Source organism: Gorilla gorilla, chromosome 1 (assembly GCF_029281585.2).
Source record: "Gorilla gorilla gorilla isolate KB3781 chromosome 1, NHGRI_mGorGor1-v2.1_pri, whole genome shotgun sequence".
Lineage (NCBI taxonomy): Eukaryota > Metazoa > Chordata > Mammalia > Primates > Hominidae > Gorilla > Gorilla gorilla.
The window spans coordinates 25,220,025-25,235,415 of record NC_073224.2 but is presented as its reverse complement, the minus strand read 5'-3'; the positions used below and the strand labels follow the sequence as shown (position 1 = coordinate 25,235,415).

The following is a 15,391-nucleotide window of genomic DNA, read 5'->3' as shown; positions in this document are numbered from 1 at the left end:
GTGGCTCCCGCCTGTAATCCCAGCACTTTGGGAGGCTAAGGTGGGAGGATCACTTGAGGCCAGGAGTTTGAGATCAGCTTGGACAGCATAGCTAAACCCCATCTCTACCAAAAAAAAAAAAAAAATTGCTGGGCGTGCTTGTATACGACTGCAGTTTCCATTACTTGGGAGGCTGAGGCAGGAGGATTCCTTGAGCCCAGGAGGTTGAGGCTGCAGTGAGCTATAATTTCACCACTGCACTCCAGCCTGGGCAACAGAGCAAGACCCTGCCTCAAAAAATAATAAAGAAAAATAAAAAATAGATTTCTAATAGCAAAAGGACCTCATCATTAGCAGTTAAGTTTATAATATACCCAATTTAACATGGATCCCTACGGACAGAAGTATTAATAAACTTAAATTTTAACAATGATTTGATCAATTAGTTATAATATCCTACCTTTCCACTCTCTCCTTTGTAAAGTATCGGCATGCTTGTGCTATTACAGTACTCATTTGCTATAAATTAACTTTAAATAAAATGATTTTGCATTGTTACACAATTGATTGATACTTGTATTTCAGTTGGGAATTACTGTTTGATATTTTTGTATGCAACATAGATATAAATCATACTACACTTAGTCAAAGTCTGGACTCTGAAGGAACTTTAAAAATCTTTTGATTAAATTTCTCTCTGTTAATGGTATGCTCCTACTCATCAAAAATTTTCATAAAATAAACTCCAGTCATTACAGATGTCAACATGTGCAAGAAACAGTACAGTCAAATTATAACAGCAAATTTATATCAACTCTTTTTTTTTTTTTTTTGAGATGGCACTCTGTCTCTCCCAGGTTGGAGTGCAGTGGCATGATCTTGGCTCACTGCTGCCTCCCGTATTCAAGTGATTCTCCTGTCTCAGCGTCCTCAGTAGCTGGGACTATAGGTGTGCACCACCATACCCAACTAACTTTGTATTTTTAGTAGAGATAGGTTTTCACTATGTTGGCCAGGTTGGTCTCGAACTCCTGACCTCAGGTGATCCACCCACCTTGGCCTCCCAAAGTGCTGGGATCACAGGTGTGAGCCACCGTGCCCAGCCAACTCTCCTATTAAAAAAAAAAAAAGAAAAGGAAATTTTTCCACCCTGGAACTTCCCCATGCAATTATAATAGGAATTAAAACAGAATTATAAGGATGTTCAAAGCTTTCCTAGCCATGCTAGCAATGAGATGATAATAAATCCAGTGTTAAACATGACTAGCAATCAGGACTCTGGAAATAATGATATCAAAATGAAAGACAAGTGGCACGTACACTGTGGTCCTACGTTTTTCCTGCTATTCCTGTTATTCCTTAATTTAAGGGTAAAGGCGCACACTCAACTCTGCCCGTATCTTATCTGCCTGAACCCTGCAAATCAGCAAATGTCATCTTGCTTGACATTTTTGATCCATCTCAAGGAAGGAAAGTTCCACTGACACTTGTGAACAATAGCTGTGTCTGAGATAAGATGATTCGGTTTACAGTCAGTTTTGAGACTGCACTTTTGTGGTTGGAATTTTGGAAACATGCCCCCTAGAAGCTGTGCTCACTAAATTTTCCAAATTTTAAATTTAGAATTTAAGAACATTTTACCATTTTTATTTATGTTTGCTGCTGTGGCCCCTTCGGAGGCAGTTAGAAGCCCACATCTTGGGCTGCTGTCCCAGGCCACCGAGAATGGCCTTGTGGCTTTCAGTAGAGCAGGCCTTCCTCTGAGCAGAGGACTTGAGTGAAGTCCAGGAAAGGACGGGGGCAGGAAGGAGGGCGGGCAGGGGGTGGGGGCGGGTGCTATTTCTGTTTTGGTTTTTTGAGATGGAGTCTCACTCTGTCGCCCAGGCTGGAGTGCAGTGGCACGATCTTGGCTCACTGCAACCTCCGCCTTCCCAGTTCAAGCAGTTCCCTGTCTCAGCCTCCGGAGTAGCTGGGACTACAGGCACCCGCTACCACGCCTGGCTAATTTTTGTATTTTTAGTAGAGACGGGGTTTCACCGTCTTGGCCAGGCTGGTCTTGAACTCCTGACCCCGTGATCCACCCGCCTCGGCCTCCCAAAGTGTTGGGATTACAGGCGTGAGCCACCGCGCCCGGCCGCAGGTGCTATTTCAATGCCCTTCTTCCCCAGGGTGCCCTTTCTTCTTGCCAGGCCTCTGCCTTTTGTCAGTCTGAGGTGGAGGAGTCTCTTGAAATGAGAGAAATCTTCCCATCCCCCTCCACCGGGATGAAGGCTTGGGGTGGGGGTGGAGGTCCCACCTGTTCTTCCATCTTTTCTGTCTCTGTCTGGGGGAGGCGGAGGCTCAGAGGTGGGAGGAGGAAAGAGCAGGCTGAGGAGAGGTATAGAAAGGGGTTTTCCCTTCCACCCTCCTCCCCTTTCCCTCTCCCACTGCCTGGATGGTGGCCGTAGACTGTGCAGGCTGGTGTTAGGCCGAGGTGACAAGTGGGCCTGGGTGGAAATGGGGGAAGGAAAGGGCTTTCTGGAGGCACTTGGCCAGGTAGTTGTGCGCAAGAAGATTGTCACCCTGAAATCCAGTCTTTGCATCCCCAGGGGGTGGCAGGATGGAAGGAGTGCAGACCATCAGACTGCTGGGGTCTGCTACCACCAACACTAAACAACCACAGCTTTTTAAATTCTGGGCTAATAAATGACAATGTGTCACACATAGCTTAATGAGAATACAATACATCAAATCAAATTCGTAGATGGTGAGAACTCCTAACAGCTTCTGTACAGTGCCTGGAACCTGGCTGACAAAAATGTTTAATAATTGCCTCACTGAACACCAATTTGCCAAAGAATCCATTTTTTAAAATCTCACATTTTATTACTGGCTGTTACTTTCAATATATCTGGTGATAAATCTGACATTTATCTCATAAATCTGACAAGAGAAGATGAGCTGGGTGAGATTAGCACTAAATCAGAAGTGATAAGTATGTCTCTACAATAGATTTTGCTAGTTTAGAGTTTGCAACTGATGGTGAGGCTGACTTCATGTGTCAGCAACCTAATGAAAACCGCTGTAATTGTCAGTGGAAAAAATCACGGTGGTTTAGAAAATAACTTTCTTTTGAGTTAATCCTAATCTTTCGGTTGCACTGAATCAGTGTTATTCATCATTTTTGCTTATTTTAATCAGGGACTTATACAGAATCCTTCCAAATTGAACTAAGTGTCTTAATTTTCTAAGCCCATAACCAAAACCAAATAGCACTTTCATGGAATTGTCAGTAAAAGCGAGGCTTTGCCTTTTGTCTTTCTCCGCCCAAATTACCTAGAAAATCTGATCTTTCCAATAACAAACCCCATTATGCCCCACACTTTCCTTTCTCCAAAATCATCAAATAAAAACATCAGCTTTCTTTGAACCAAATGTTTCATTTGTTTAAAATCCTTTAAAGTTTGGATTTGAAGGAATCCCTTCCCTCCCAGTGTCCACATAAAGACCCCCTTTTCTTGGCTAAACTGCTGTGTAGTGTGATGGGGTCCTGTTTTAAGTTGGGCTAGTAGGAGCTGGGGGTGGTTATCTTTCACCAATAGGTTACGGGATTTTCATTTATTTCTTAACTGAGCTTCATCTCAGGTGTGAAGCACTCAGCCTTATATAAAGGATGAAAAAGTAAATATTACATTAAGTTATTATTATTATTACATTTTTTTTTTTGAGATGGAGCCTCGCTCTGTTGCCTGGGCTGGAGTGAGGTGGCGCGATCTCGGCTCACTGCAACCTCCACCTCCTGGGTTCAAGCAATTCTAGTGCCTCAATTTCCCGAGGAGCTGGGATTACAGGCGCCCACCACCACGCCTGGCTAATTTTTGTATTTTTAGTAGAGACGGGGTTTCACCATGTTGGCCAGGCTGGTCTCAAACTCCTGACCTCAAATGATCCACCCGCCTCAGCTTCCAAAAGTGCTAGGATTACAGGCGTGAGCAACCACACCCGGCCTAACTATCACATTAAATTTTTTAAAGTCCCGGGTAACCAAAGGAGATTTGGAGCACTCTTTTTTTTTTTTTTTTTTTGAGACACAGTCTTGCTCTGTCGCCCAGGCTGGAGTGCAGTGGTGCTATCTCGGCTCACTGCAAGCTCCACCTCCTGGGTTCAAGCCATTCTCCTGCCTCAGCCTCCCAAGTAGATGGGACTACAGGCGCCCGCCACCACACCCGGCTAATGTTTTGTATTTTTAGTAGAGACGGGGTTTCACCATGTTAGCTATGATGGTCTCGATCTCCTGACCTCGTGATCCACCCGCCTCGGCCTCCCAAAGTGCTGGGATTATAGGTGTGATGGAGTACTCTCTTTTTTAAAGTCCTGGGTAACCAAAAGGGATCTGGAGTACTCTCTTTGTCAAACACTATTCCCATGGCCTTGATTACCTCACTACTTCCTGACTGTTTTCCCAATAACCATCAGTTTCTGTAGGTCTTCAAAAAATATTTGAGCAAATGACATTACTGATAGTCCACTGATTGTAAACATACTTGCATAAAAAAGATGGGGCAGGTGTTCTGAAGAGTATCACCACGTAATACTAGCATCCTGTTAATTCACCAAAGTACTTTATAACAAAAAAAGTAATAAACCAACAAGACAGGGTCACTTCTTATTGCTGTTTTCTTTTTTCTCATGGGTCAATGAGCCTTTTTATTTTGAGCACAAAATCACTGGGGATCCTGCCTGTGGCCACCCCGGAGATGACACTGGAGGGTCACGTGGCTCCGGTGATTTGGGCCAATTACATGACTGCAAGGCTAGAGCTGCCAACAGGGCTCCAGGGAGCTTGGCTTCTGTAGAAGTTCTTTTTTTTTTTTTTTGGGACGGACTCTCACTCTGTCTCCAGACTGGTGTGCAGTGGCGCAATCTCGGCTCACTGCAACCTGCTTCTGTAGAAGTTCTAAGGAAGCGGTGCGAACTCCACGGCGGTGGGCAAGGGTAGCTAACTAGCAGCGCGGCCCCTACAAATGTTGGTCGGGGGTCTTGAGCTGCCCGAGCTGACACGAGCGGAGGGGTCTAATTAGCCACCAGGTGACTGAAAGGCTTGCGTGCCCACAGCTTACTTGGCTGGGGGGTTTCTGAAGTTACTGCCGGCAAACTTAGCCTTGCTGCCCAGCTCCTCTTCAATTCTGAGGAGCTGGTTGTACTTGGCCAAGCACTCAGATCAGCAAGGGGCACCAGTCTTGAGCTGCCCAGGTCACAGCCCCACCACCAGGTCAGTGATGAAGGTGTTTTCAGTCTCCCCAGAATGATGAGGCACCATGACACACCAACCATTGGCCTGGGCCAGCTTGCATGCCTGAAGGGACTCAGTCACGGAGCGAATCTGGTTCACTTTGAGCAGGAGGCAGTTGCACTTCTCATTCACGGCCGAGGCTGTCCTCTTTGGGTTGGTCACTCTGAGATCATCCCCCACTACCTGGATTCCTGCACTGGCCGTGAACTTCTGCCAAGCTCCCCAGTCATCCTGGTCAAAGGGATCTTCAGTAGACACCACTGGGTAGTTTTTGATGAACGACTTGTACAGGTCAGCCAGACAGTCAGGTGAGATGTACCTGGTGGGGTCGTCGAGAAACTTGAATTCCAGGTCATACTTTCCAGACCTGAAGAACTCGGAGGCCGCTACGTCCATGCCGACGATCACCTTATCAGTGTAGCCAGCTTTCCCAATCACAGTCTTCAGCAGCTCCAGGCCTTCTTTATTCTCCAGGATGTTGGGAGCAAACGTGCCTCCATCCCCCACACCGGTGGCATCTTTCCCATATTTCTCCTTGATGACATTCTTCAGGTTGTGGTAAACCTCCGCTCCAATGGGCATGGCTTCCCTGAAGTTTGCTGCACCAACTGGGAGGACCATGAACTCCTGCATGGCCAGCTTGGTGACAGCATGAGAACTGCCAATGATGACATTGAACACCGGGACTGGCAAGATGACTTTGGAGTTGCCAGACAAGTCGGCGATGTGGTGGTACAGGGGAACCCCCTTCTCAACAGCACTAGCTTTGCAGGCAGCGAGGGACACTCCCAGAATGGCGTTTGCACCAAATTTAGATTTATTTTCTGTTCCATCCATCTCTATCATAAGTTTGTCAATCTTCTCTTGTTCTGTGACGTTCAGTTTCTTGCTAACCAGGACAGGTGCAATAGTTTTATTGATGGGCTCAACAGGCTTTGAGACACCCTTCCCCATATAGCGAGTCTTATCATTGTCCTGAAGCTCTAGGACCTCATAGATACCAGTTGAAGCACCACTGGGCACAGCAGCTCTGAAGAGACCTTCTGAGGTGAAGAGATCAACCTCAACAGTGGGATTCCCACAAGAGTCAAAGATCTCCCTGGCATGGATCTTGAGAATAGACATGGTGAATTTCTAGCCACTGTGTCTCATTGCCTAGGAGAGAAGTGGAGGGTGCTGCAGACACTGAGGTGAGCGTTCCTTGCAGCTGTTTTCTTTGAAACCGTGGGAATGGCACTGATCAGGAGAGATGTTACATATAATGCTGTGGGTATGTCTGGGGCTATCAACAGTCTCAGGACCTATTTAAATCTTCACCGTATTTCAGAGAGAGGATAATTTTATCTTCAACGTGGCATGAATCCATTCCGATTGTAGGACTTTAGCCCTTAGAGGATACTAGAAAATATATTTTCTTAATTCCAGATTTGAATATTAAATTATAACAGATGTGCAAAAATAAACAGAGATCCACCACCGAAACAAGCTACCCCTCCACAAAACTGCCAGCTTTGGGGAAAACCAGTGTCCACTGTTCCGCATCCTTGTCCTAAACTCTTATAAAACAACAGATTCACATTCCTTCTTGACCTGTGGTTGTTTCAACGTCCGGAGAGGCCAATGAAGGAAGAAGAAGAGCTCTAGAAGTGCCTGGAGGGGTCTCCACGCTCCCGCTTGGGCCACTCCTCGTCCACCCACCTGCGCAGAACCTTCTCCACGTCGGCCCTGTGGTAGAGCCTGCAGAGCTCCATCAGCTGGCCCACCGTCCTCTGACTGTTCCGGAGCAAGAACTCCAAGGTGGGGCTCTGTGGCCTCTGCTCCAGGAAGCACAATTCGTCATAGGACATCCCCCATTTGCTTGCAAAATTCCTCCAGTTTTTCACCGTTGGGTGACACGGATCCAGCTTTATCCTGATCACGTCTAGTAAGTCCTGATCATTGAGCAAGTCACTTATGGTGGGTGCCCGGAGCAAGCAGGAGGAACAAGTACAGTTTTCTTTGCAGGAGTTGTCCTTGCTGATCTCTGCAGGGAGAAACAATTTAGTCCACAGGTCAACAAGAGGCCTAACATATGCATTCATTTCTTACATCCTTTATTTTCCTGCTGAATTGTCAAAAGCATCATATGGAAGACTATTTCAGAATGCTCATTTCTTTTTTTCTTTTCTTTTTTTTTTTTTTTTTTTTGAGATGGAGTCTCGCTCTTTCACCCAGGCTGGAGTGCAGTGGCACTATCTCGGCTCACTGCAAGCTCCACCTCCCAGGGGTTCACGCCATTCTCCTGCCTCAGCCTCCTGAGTAGCTGGGACTACAGGCGCCCGCCACTGCACCCGGCTACTTTTTTGTGTTTTTAGTAAAGACGGGGTTTCACCATGTTAGCCAGGATGGTCTCGATCTCCTGACCTTGTGATCCACCCGCCTCGGCCTCCCAAAGTGCTGCGATTATAGGCATGAGCCACCGTGCCTGGCCTCAGAATGCTCATTTCTAATAATGTGTTACTGTTTTTTTTTTTTTTTTGATACAGGGTGTCACTCTGTTGCCCAGGCTGGAGTGCAGTGGCATGATCTTGGCTCACTGCAACCTCCGCCCTCCAGGCTCAAGCGATCCTCCCACCTCAGCTTCCCGAGTACCTGGGACTACAGGCACGTACCACCAAACCTGGCTAATCTTTTTTTTCTTTTTTTTTTTTTTTGGTAGAGGTGGGGTTTCACCATGTTTCCCAGGCTGGTCTTGAACTCCTAGACTCAAGTGATCTGCCCACCTTGACCTCCCAAAGTGCTGGGATTACAAGCATGAGCCACTGCACCTGGCTGTGTTATTCTTTATAGCCAAAGATGAATTGCTTTGCTAGAAGGAGTAAGAATTTTTAAAGCCAGTTTCCCTTTCTTTCCAAGACTGTCTATGTCTTACAGTGTGCATTTGTGACACTGCTGGCCAGAATAAGGGCTCCAGCAAACAGAACTCTCTCTGGGGTACAAGGGGCTGCAGTGTCTGTGAGTAACCAGCCGACACTTGCATGCACCTCAGCCCTTGCCCTTTCCAAGTGACCAGTCAGCCCTGACAGTTTAACACCAAACACAGCCTGTCAGCGTGTAAAAAATGCACAGTTCTTTGAAAGGTCTTTTTTTAAAAACAACAACAACAACAACACAGACATGAAAACTGGAATATCCACTCCATATGCATATTTGAAAACAAGTGAGAGTTGATAGTGCCAGGAATCTTACTTTTTAAATTTATGGCCCCCTTATCAGCCCTCTGCCTTTACCTGTGTTTTCTTCATCCACAGGCTCCCTTTGAAGTGGCGCCAACACCCTGGGGTGTGTGCAGTGGGAGGGAAAGAGGCAGAAAACTCAGCAGGAGGCTTTTCAGCTGAGCTTCAGCATGAAGAGCATGCGCCCACCCCAGAGGAAGGGCCACCTTTCTACTGAAACTTAAAGACTCAACTGTAGCCTCATTTGATTAGCAGGAGGTATATTTGTAGGAGGATGAAGTTTGTAGGTGAGAGGCGTTGACAAGTCATTTGCAATAAAGTATTAAGTGGTGTCTAAACAACATGGCAAATTAAGGAGCTTAAATTCTACAACAACACTGAGTCTCATGAACCCTCTGAATTCAGATTTTAACAGCCAAAGGTCACTTTAGAGACCCACTGGCTTGGAAAATTCTGGGGAAGGTTATAATAGCCTTTACTATATATATAACATGGAGTCATGGCCTTCCCAGTTTCGGAAGGTAAAGAATTTGGACCGATGGAGTAACTCTGGTGATCATAAGGGAGCAAACCAGCAATATTGAGGCAAGTGGAAATTAAAAGGTAATAAAACAAGAGCCTTGAAAATAGGCTCATACTCTTCGACCTACTAATGTGACTTCTGGGAATCGACCCTAAGGAGATAATCCAAAATATGAATTTACATAAACATTGTTATCACGGTGTTATTTACATTATTAAGTTTCAAAAACAACCAAAATGTCTACAGTTAGAGGACTAGTGAAATAAATGATTGTACTACTTGATGGAATATTATTTAAGTAACTATGAAGACAATATGGCAACCTAGAAAATGTTTGTGATGTTATGTGAAAGATGCAAGATAGAAAGAATGTATGAATTCTACAATTAGAACTACATGAAAATCAATGAGTGGATAAAGAAAATGTGATATATATATATATATATGGCATACTTAAAAGGCACACTGAGATTATATTAGGGATTTTGTTTTGTTTTTTGAGACAGTCCCACTCTGTTACCCTGGCTGGAGTGAAGTGGCACAGTCATAGCTCATCATAACCTGGAACTCCTGGGCTCAAGCAATTCTCCTGCCTCAGCCTCCCAAGCAGCTGGGACTACACGTGCACACCATCACACTCAGTCAATTTTTAAATTTTTTTGTGGAGATGGAGGTCTTGCTATGTTGCCCAGGCTGGTCTTGAACTCCTGGCCTTAAGCAATCCTCCTGCCTCAGTTTCCCAAAGCACCGAGATTGTGGGCAGAAGCCACTGTGCCCAGCCAGTTTTCTTTTTTTTTTAAATTAAACTTTAAAAAAGAAAATGCAGGGAATTGAGTAGTCCAGTTTGGTTGAGCACAAGTTATATTGAGGCAGTCATGGAAAATAAAATAGGAAGAGAGCATGGGGAGCATGGAGTAGAAGGCTGGGACTTGGTAACTGGACAGATACAGCAAAAAAAAAGTCTAAGGACTCCAATGAAGCTTAAGTGTACACAGAGAAGCCCAGGTATTCTTAAAAGGCAAACAGAGAGGTTTTTTTTATCTTTTTTTTGAGACAGGGTCTCGCTTTGTTGCCCAGGTTGGATGGCAGTGGCGCAATCACGGCTCACTGCCGCCTTAACCTCCTAGGCTCAAGCAATACTCTCACCTCAGCCTCCTGAGTAGCTGGGACCACAGACATGCACCAACACACCTGGCTAATTTTTAGATTTAATTTGAGACAGGGTCCCACTATGTTGCACTGGCTGGTTTCGAACTACTGGGCTCAAGTGATCTTCCTGCCTCAGCCTCCCGAATTGCTGGGATTACAGGTGTGAGCCACCGTGACTGGCCTGGGAGAAATTTTTTTTCCCAGGGTACTTTTTCTTTTTTCTTTTTTAATTTCCATAGTTTATTGAGGAACAGGTGGTATTTGGTTACATGAGTAAGTTCATTAGTGGTGATTTATGAGATTTTGGTGCACCCATCACCCGAGCAGTATACACTGCACCCAATTTGTATCTTTTATCCTTCACCCCCTTCCCACCTTTTCCCTGAGTCCCCAAAGTCTATCGTATCATTCTTATGCCTTTGCATCCTCATAGCATAACTCCCACTTATAAGTGAGAACATACGATGTTTGGTTTTCCATTCCTGAGTTACTTCACTTAGAATAACAGTCTCGCTGGGCACGGTGGCTCACGCCTGTAATCCCAGCACTTTGGGAGGCCGAGGCGGGTGGATCATGAGGTCAGCAGATGGAGACCATCCCGGCTAACACGGTGAAACCCAGTCTCTACTAAAAATACAAAAAGTTATCTGGGCGTGATGGCGGGCGCCTGCAGTCCCAGCTACTCAGGAGGCTGAGGCAGGAGAATGGCGTCAACTCGGGAGGCGGAGCTTGCAGTGAGCTGAGCTCGAGCCACTGCACTCCAGCCTGGGTGACAGAGTGAGACTCCGTCTCAAAAATAAATAAATAAATAAAATAAAATAAAATAATAATGGTCTCCAAGTCCATCCAGGTTACTGCGAATGCCATTAATTCATTCCTTTTTATGGCTAAATAGTATTCCATCATATATATACATATATACACATATATATATACACACACGCACATATATATATCCATATATATATGGAGATATATATATCCATATATATATGGAGATACATATATATCCATATATATATGGAGATACATATATCTCCATATATATATGGAGATACATATATATATCCATATATATGGAGATACATATATATATCCATTTATATGGAGATACATATATATATCCATTTATATATCCATCCAGATATATATATATCCATTTATATATATATAAATCCATACACACACACACACACACACACACACACACACACACACACACATATATATGGATTTTGGATAAACTATTAACAGCTAGGGTTTTCCCCAATTCTCCTGATTATGAGTGAAGATGTGATGCATACCTTTCACATAAATTGGGGCCGCATCTTTAATCATCTCACCACTAATAGGATAATTAGGTCAAAAGAATGAGCCTTCTAGGGCTACTGGTGCATGTGCCCCAAATTGCTCTCCAGAAAGAAAGCCTTTACCAGTTTACAGTACGGATTTTTTTTTCTTTCCTTTTCTTTCTTTTTTTGAGACAGTCTCATCCTGTTATCCAGGCTGGAGTGCAGTGGCACAATCTCAGCTCACAGCAACCTCCGCCTCTCGGGTTCAAGCAATTCTCCTGCCTCAGCCTCCTGAGTAGTTGGGACTACAGGCACCCACCATCACACCCGTCTAATTTTTATATTTTTAGTAGAGATGGAGTTTTGCCATGTTGGCCACGCTGGTCTCAAACTCCTGAGCTCAAGTGATCTGCCCGCCTCAGCCTCCCAATGTGCTGAGATTATAGGTGTGAGCCACCGCGCCCGGTCATTTCACCTTTGTCAGCACCAAGTATTCGTTTTAAAAAGGTCTTTTCAAGGATTTTTTTTTAAGTGGTAGGTTAAAAAATCAGGCCTTATCTTTTTCTATCTCCATGCCTTTTCCAGTGTTTCCTTCATGATCAGAACGCCTTCCCTCTCCCTCTCACTGAACTTCCTCTATTGCACTTCTCTTCCTCTAATGAACTTTACCCATCCTAGAAAACCCACCTCAGATTCCCCCTTTCCACGAAGTCTTCCCGGCCCCTGTCTGGAATTCCACCTCACTTGGAACCCCCACATCATTTTGTTTGCATCTCCTGACCCTGCTTTGTAGTGAGAAACACTGTACGGTTTTCTTATTTCCGCACAACACCTTAAAATCCTGAGAACAGATAGGTATCTCTGCTCCTGCCTGAGCCTCCCGAGTAGCTGGGACTACAGGTGCCTGCCACCACGCCCAGGTAATTTTTTGTATTTTTAGTAGAGACGGGGTTTCACTGTGTTAGCCAGGATGGTCTCTATTTCCTGACCTCATGATCTGCTCACTTCGGCCTCCCAGAGTACTGAGATTACAGGTGTGAGCCACCATGCCCGGCCATAATCCAGTTCTTATAATGACTAATAATACAGTCGTTTATATCCCTGTAAATCATGTATAATAAATACAATCACAAGCATGGAGAAAAGTTTGGAAGGATCTATAACAAAAATATTAACAATGGTTAATTCTGGGTGATGAGAACGCAGGTGATTAATTTTTTTTTTTTTTTTTTTTTTTTTGCTTATGGGCACTTTTCAATTTTCTATAATTATTGTGTTTATTTGGATACTATATATATTTTTGAGACAGGGTCTTGCTCTATGGCCCAGGCTGGAGTACAGTGCTGCAATTATGGCTCACTGCAGCCTCCACTTCATGGGCTCAAGCAATCCTCCTGCCTCAGCCTCCCGAGTAGCTGGCATGCACCTCCATGCCCAACTAATTTTTTAATTTTTTAAAACTTTTTGTAGGCTGGGCAAGGTGGCTCACGCCTGTAATCCCAGTACTTTGGGAGGCTGAGGGAGGCAGATCACCTGAGGTTGGGAGTTCAAGACCAGCCTGACCAACATGGAGAAACCCAGTCTCTGCTAAAAATACAAAATTAGCCGGCTGTGGTGGCACATGCCTGTAATCCCAGCTACTTGGGAGGCTGAGGCAGGAGAATTGCTTGAACCCAGGAGGCAGAGGTTGCAGTAAACCGAGATCATGCCACTGCACTCCAGCCTAGGCAACATGAGCAAAACTCCATCTCAAAAAAAAAAAAAAATCTGTAGGGACAGGGGTCTCACTATGTTCCCCAGGCTGGTCTTGAACTCCTGGGCTGAAGCAATCCACCTGCCTCGGCCTCCCGAAGTGCTGGGATTACAGGTGTGAGCCCTGTGCCTGGCCTAAAATATACATTTTTTTAATGTCATAGAAAAATAAGGATTTAAACCACTAAGTCCAGAATTATATGTAATGGTTTCTGAAGGTCCCTTTCTTGTCTTATCTTTGTAAGATTCAGTGTTGGCAATGTTATCGTCAAGAAGAAAAAAACATCAGAAGGTTTCTGTAAAGCTCCTTTATTTATTTATTTATTTATTTGAGATGGAGTCTTGCTGTTGTCAGCTGGGGCTGGAGTGCAAGGGCACAATTTCGTCTCATTGCAACCTCCGCCTACCAGGTCCCAGCGATTCTCCTGCTTCAGCCTTCCTGAGTTGCTGAGATTACAGGCGCCAGCCAACACACCTGGCTAATTTTTGTATTTTTTAGTAGAGACAGGCTTTTACCATGTTGGCCAGGCTGGTCTCGAACTCTTGACCTCAGGTGATCCACCCGCCTTGGCCTCCCAAAGTGCTGGGATTACGGGCATGAGCCACTGCGCCCGGCCTGTAAAGTTTCTTTAAACTGAGTTTATGAAAAGCTCTTATTTCTTTGAACAATCATATCAACCATTATCAGTTTATTTTAAAAAATAATATGTTGAAAGATCTACTAAAGTTTTTTTGTGTGTGTGTTTTCTTTCTTTTTTTTGAGACGGAGTCTTGCCCTTGTTGCCCAAGCTGGAGTGCAATGGTGCGATCTCGACTCACTGCAACCTCCGCCTCCTGGGTTCAAGCGATTCTCCTACCTCAGCCTCCCGAGTAGCTGAGATTACAGGCGCCTGCCACTACTCCCAGCTAATTTTTTGTATTTATAGTAGAAACGGGTTTTCACCATGTTGGCCAGGCTGATCTCAAACTCCTGACCCTGTGATCTGCCCACCTCAGCCTCCCAAAACGCTGGGATTACCAGCATGGGCCACAGTGCTCGCCCTGTGTGTGTTTTCAATAACACAAGTGACAAACCATTTCCTTAACTGGAATCTACATGAACTGCTAATATAAGTGAATCTATAGTTGCCTTTTAGAATCACAAACTCTAATTAGCTCTCTGGAGGACTTAACACAGAGCAAACAAGGTTTTTTCCTATCAAATACATTTTGTCCTGCTATACTTTAAATAACTATCATATATATTATACATGAAAGGTTAAACTGGGTAATGCCTTGGAGAGGGGAGAGAAAGACTTCAGACCAAAGAAATCTTGATCAGAAATGGAGAAAAATGGGATTATTTATTTTATTTGTTGGGTTTTTTTTTTTTTGTCTTGTTTTGTTTTGTTTTTTGAGATGGAGTCTCACTCTTGTTGCCCAGGCTGGAGTGCAATGGGGCGATCTCGGCTCACTGCAACCTCTGCCTCCCAGGTTCAAGCGATTCTCCTGGGATTACAGGTATCTGGGAGTAGCTGGGATTACAGGTGTCTGCCACCACACCTGGCTAATTTTTGTATTTTTAATAGAGACGAGGTTTCACCATGTTAGCCAGGCTGGTCTTGAACGCCCAACCTCAAGTGATCCACCCGCCTCAGCCTCCCAAAGTGCTGGGATTACAGGCGTGAGCTATCACACTCAGCCAAAAAATGAGATTATTATTTGATGCTTCTCAAATAACAGGCCAACCACAAGCACAGGGCTGCTGTACAGTGGAAATTCAAAAATTATCTGCTAAATGAACAAATGAATGAGAACTGTGCATCGTCCCTGGGAGGCAAGGTAGATTTGTTATTGTTGTTTAATGAATCTTAATACCTAAAGAGGGAACTTCTACTAAAGGAGAAAGAATGTAGCTGATATCTGCTAGCAGTAAATAGATATTGATGGAAAATACTACAGAATTGGTCTTAAAATACAAAAGATGGATTAATTATTGGTTTGGAGAGGAGAGGGTTGTTGAATAATTAATTATACATAAAAATTAACTTAGATTCTCTAATAATTGGGGTCCCCATTTGCCATGTTTTGATGCTTGACCTGTATATTTTCCACTGGTGCAAAGCAAGAATGAAACACACCACGTCAAGTCATTTATGATGACTTCCTATTTTAAAGGCCAAAGCCCCGAGGATTTATTCTTGGTCAGTCTAGTTTGAGCAGTGGCTCA

General features: G+C 44.4%; 1 protein-coding gene and 1 pseudogene across 5 annotated transcripts in view; both read right to left on the bottom strand.

The window, feature by feature from the left end:
* Positions 1 to 4,383: 4,383 nt before the first annotated feature.
* LOC129529002 (alpha-enolase-like) lies at positions 4,384 to 6,821 on the bottom strand (annotated as a pseudogene).
* EDARADD (EDAR associated via death domain) overlaps positions 6,079 to 15,391 on the bottom strand; it is a 136,224-nt gene continuing 126,911 nt past the window's right edge. For all 5 annotated transcript variants that reach the window (XM_055372507.2, XM_055372519.2, XM_055372525.2 and 2 more), the window contains one exon: positions 6,079 to 7,274. In XM_055372507.2, coding sequence (XP_055228482.1) covers positions 6,892 to 7,274 — 383 coding nt within the window. In that variant the 3' untranslated portion in view covers positions 6,079 to 6,891. The remainder of the gene's footprint in view (positions 7,275 to 15,391) is intronic.